The sequence below is a fragment of the Pundamilia nyererei genome, unplaced genomic scaffold (genome assembly GCF_000239375.1).
Source record: "Pundamilia nyererei isolate P.nyererei 1_Seehausen unplaced genomic scaffold, PunNye1.0 scaffold00032, whole genome shotgun sequence".
Classification (NCBI taxonomy): domain Eukaryota; kingdom Metazoa; phylum Chordata; class Actinopteri; order Cichliformes; family Cichlidae; genus Pundamilia; species Pundamilia nyererei.
Genome location: NW_005187433.1, coordinates 755,818 through 760,412, shown reverse-complemented (window position 1 = coordinate 760,412; position 4,595 = coordinate 755,818). Strand labels below are relative to the sequence as shown.

The 4,595-nt window shown below is 38.0% G+C and overlaps 1 protein-coding gene across 1 annotated transcript in view; it reads left to right on the top strand.

Moving 5' to 3' along the window:
• Window positions 1-4,595, top strand: part of musk (muscle, skeletal, receptor tyrosine kinase) — a 31,282-nt gene that overhangs the window by 8,054 nt on the left and 18,633 nt on the right. The window contains exons 7-9 of the mRNA XM_005729198.1: window positions 1,411-1,570; window positions 2,090-2,096; window positions 3,821-4,084. Of these exons, the coding sequence (XP_005729255.1) occupies window positions 1,411-1,570; window positions 2,090-2,096; window positions 3,821-4,084 (431 nt within the window). The remainder of the gene's footprint in view (window positions 1-1,410; window positions 1,571-2,089; window positions 2,097-3,820; window positions 4,085-4,595) is intronic.

Here is a 4,595-nt window from a genome sequence, read left to right as displayed (position 1 = left end):
ACACACACACACACACACACACACACACACACACACACACACACACACACACACACACACACACACACAGACAGACATTTGATGGCTTTGAGATCACAGCAAAGGAATTATCATCATGGTGACAGAGGATTGAAGAGATGATCTTGCATTTAGCTTATAATACACTCTGTTATTAGTGTTAATTGTTTTGTTTTTTTTTAGTGTGAGAGGGGTATTGAAAGATGGGGTTGTTTTTTAAGGTTTTTAAGGGATCGGAACCTTAAAATGCATGAAATTCAAATTGGAACAATGCAAACTTGAATGTGTATGTGACCACCTTTAAAACAGGGCTTTTTTTCATCAGGCAGCAGACATTTCTTAAACATGCTGTTGCGGTCGACATATACCACATAATGTCTGGGTATTTAATAGTCTTGGGTGCTAGCTACAAAGTGATTACATGCTCTTAATGCCTGTAAATACTATGTGTGGGCATGTGCTGATTAAAATGACTGTGAGAGTTGTTTTTCTGGCAGCTTGGTATGGTCATTAATTTCAGTGGATGGATGGATGGAGCTTGTCCTAAAAGCAGGCGGTGTCAGACGCAGTTTCAAATATAGACATAGCCGCTTAATAGCACCTCTCACATACACTCACATGCTCACACTTTAGAGGTCCTCACATATCATTTATAAATATATAAGTACATACATGAATCATCTAAAAACAACAGATACATTTTATCTGGCTAGATTTACAATGTGTGAACACTTTGGGAATTTCAAATCTGTTAAAATAATACAAGTGGTTATGTCGGTGCCAGACACGTACTGAATGCATTTCATTTTATGAGCTTAACACAAAGGCTATAATGATCAGCGTATGAGGAGTTTACACACAATTATTTTTTTTAACTAACCAGTTTTACTCAGACCACTATCAAATATCAAATGACCAAAGTGTCAATAAGAAAAACATCTTGTAGTAATCTGTTATTGCTCTTATTATTAGCAGTTTTATATAAAGTCTAGATTCTAATTTAAGATATATAAGTTTCAGTATTTATCAATATTTTATATAAATGTTTAATAAAATATGTAATATTATATATAAATAAACTGCCATGCAGCACCCTGTATTATATAAATTATTGTTAAAATTCACCTCCCATGCAGCAGTTATGAACAGGAAAGCTAGGCAGACAAAGCAAAACCTGATATTTATGTTTAATTCAGCAGAGGACTCAATTCAGCCTCAAGTGGCCATTCCAGGTAGTGCAGTTATTTTTTCCAGCTCTGTCATTTAAGCTTAGGATGCTCTCACAGAAAGTCTTCATGCATCTCTGCACTGTTATATGCAAATTGCTCATTGCATGTATATGACTGATTTTTACAACTTTGATCTTTTTGTCTCAATTTCATTTTCCTCCAGATCTCCGGAGCCTCAGTAGAGGAGACATTAGTGGGAGAGGTGATACTCTCTGTTCTTAAGGTGACGGTGACTAAGCCAGCCCTATATACGTGCCTGGCTTCCAACAGACACAATGCTGGAGCCAACACTGTCAAAGCAACTGCAAAAGTCACTGTTGCAGGTGGCAAGTTTTGATTTCTAGCTTATACTATGGTGTTACATGTTTCAAATTTGCTGCAGCCTGCTGCTATATTAGAGAAAAAATGTCTGCTTTCTATTTAGCTTCTATCTCGGTGTTTATTGTTACTGTCAGTACTACCTGCTGTTATGCTAGCTGCCAGTTATATTGGTTGTGCTTTGTGTGGTTTCAGCTGTTTGTCGCCTACCCCATTTGGTTACTACTCCTCAAACAAAGCCACTCCTTCACACACACACACACACACACACACACACACACACACACACACACACACACCTGTTCCCCAACAGAACACACTGCCCTTCCACCTGGTTGCCCCTCAGTCTCTCCACAGTTAGTGATGACTTGCAGAGAGTAACATCATGGTTGTTTTTCTCATCCTGCTAGGACTATTTTTCATCTATCAACCATTTCTCATCACACTGTCTCTCATCTTTTTCCCTCTTCTTCTACTTGCTCCTATTCATCCCGTGTACTCTGGATACTGCCACTTCCCAGTAGAGTGGAGGTAAGAGAAAAGATATGTGCCAGATTTGTGTGAAGTTGTCTAAGCTTTGTTTCTTTTGTTACTTCTTCTTGTATATATTACATTTGAATTGATTATAGAAAATGTTTCAGCTCATTTGACCCATGTTGAATCAGAATAATTTCACAGTACATTGCCTGCCACTATTTTTTTTTAAGTAAGCACCATAAAGGTCTCTGTGTTGCTGCTTCTATTCATTTTCCTGAACATGCCCGTATGCCAAGAAGAGAGTGGGTCTCTCAATCACCCATATGGTGTGAGTTGAATTTGAACTGTTCTGAACCTTAACACAGCTGCTGTTGCCACATCTGGACTATGTAACTGTGAAGATGGAGAGAAAGAGGGAGACAAGATGCACATAGAAGGAAGCAGAAAGAACGAGACTAAAATAGAAATAAAATAAGGAAAATAAAATGTTGGCCTCAGGGTCCTTGATGAAAAATGAAGTACATTAAGGATAGAGGGCTGTAGGTCACAGAAAGGCAGGTTTAATGGCTGCATTTATCTTGATCACTTGTGACCACATCTGGACTAGATGCACAGAGATCTGGTGAGGAAGAAAGAGAAAAAAGAAAGAAAGAAAAGAGTGAATTGATAGATTTACAGGGCACCTTTGAGTTTGATAGTTTGGCTTGAACTCTGCTGAAGCACCAACCTCCCCAAGAGGGAACATCTGGAGTCTGTAAGAGAATGCAGACAGGCAGCAGTGATGCTGGAGTGAAGGTTATCAGAGTACATGCTGTCAGAAACACAGCAGTGTGGAGCAGACAGAGATAAATGTGGATCATAGCAATGCTTGAGGACTAACAGATGAGAAAGCATTAAGAAAAGGAGGCAAACAGGGTGAAAGAGGAATACAGGGACTTTGTCCCACAAACATTCATGTTTATGCAAAATAGGTATGACTGAGCTCCAGCAAGGAAGTTGAACAGACAGGATGCGATCTCACTTAAACTTTCTCCAACCTGTTTCATGATCAACATCTGGATGATGTTAAAGAAGATATTTCAAGTGAAAGATGATTTCTTTTTACTTTTTAGTGGACACTTGCTATAAGCCAAGACAGTAAAAACAGACCACTCTCTGTACTTTTAGTATGCAACTCTTACTGGTTTTCTTTTCAATGATTTTGTTAAATTAAAATATGCAAATAACAAATACCTAAATTACACAAAGAAATATTACTAGAAAACGGTATGGAATATGGTCAAACTCCAGTTTTTGCTGCATGACTGAATCACACAAGGCATCTTTTCTATTAGAAATAACATGCCATCCCAAATACATATTAATGAATTAGGCACTAAAGTTACTTTCGCAAGTCCCTGTTCTTAGTTAGGTTTAGGCTCTTAAATCTGTTTGATGATGTGGTATTCGATGATTAGTAAAGGATCATGGTTATCGTCACTCCCCATAACGGTAGATGTTGAAAAATGGTGATTTGGGAGTGATCTCATGTGTTATAAACCTTTTCATCACATACTGCTAGGAGAGAAGGGGTATCTTAGATATGTAGGAGATTTGAAAAAAGCAAAAAAAAAACGCCCCAAAAAAATTTACTCCCCAGGAATTAGTATGGTAGAGATGTGTTAGATAACACGCCTACAGTGGAGCTGTATAGAAATAAAAAAAAAGCATTAGAACTATTTTGTTGTGATTTTGCCTTTAATTTGCCAAATGTTTGTATGTGTGTCTCCTTTAAACAGACTTTATAAGGGGATCGCAGGCTACTGCAGTGCATATCGTGGAGATGTTTGCCGCACAATATTGCACGACGATTTGCTGGTTTTCTTTAACTCGTCCTTCTCAAACCCCGAGGACACGCAGGAGTACTTTCTTCAGAGCTGGTGGGCAGAGGTAGAAGGGCTCAGTGGGGTATGCAGTCCTGCATTACGCTCATTGCTCTGCCACACTTCCTTTCCTGACTGCAACCCATCAGGGCTAGGACCTGCACCAAAACCTGTCTGCAGGTAGTATTGTTCTCCGAGGTCTACCTTTCTCTTTGTTTTTGCACAGTGTAGAAATAAAACTGAATGGGTTGATATAAGTTGTGCACAACATATGGTTGTATAGAAGGCCAGGAGTGCTGAAAGAAAAACATAAATAAATATTTGATTAAATGTCTCATTAATTAATTAAAATTGGAAATACATGTATACATAAAAAAAAATCTAATTTAATTATGTAAATATGTCATCAATTGTTGACAACATATTTAATTATTTTATGGTTCCTGTGTTGCAGTGTATCTTATCTGTAACTGTCACTGAAGCTCAACCATAGGCCCTAATATTTGGTGGGTTACCATAGAAAATGAATCTAGACAGACTGATCCCAGATAATGGTGATAATATTAGTTAGTAAGTAGTTAGCTTGATTTGTTTTTGGAAAAAAATAGAGACTATCTCTGAAAATGCTCCAATGTTTTCAACCTCCACTGACCCTCTGAGTGAAGGGTAGTAGTGATGGGATTTCCGGCTC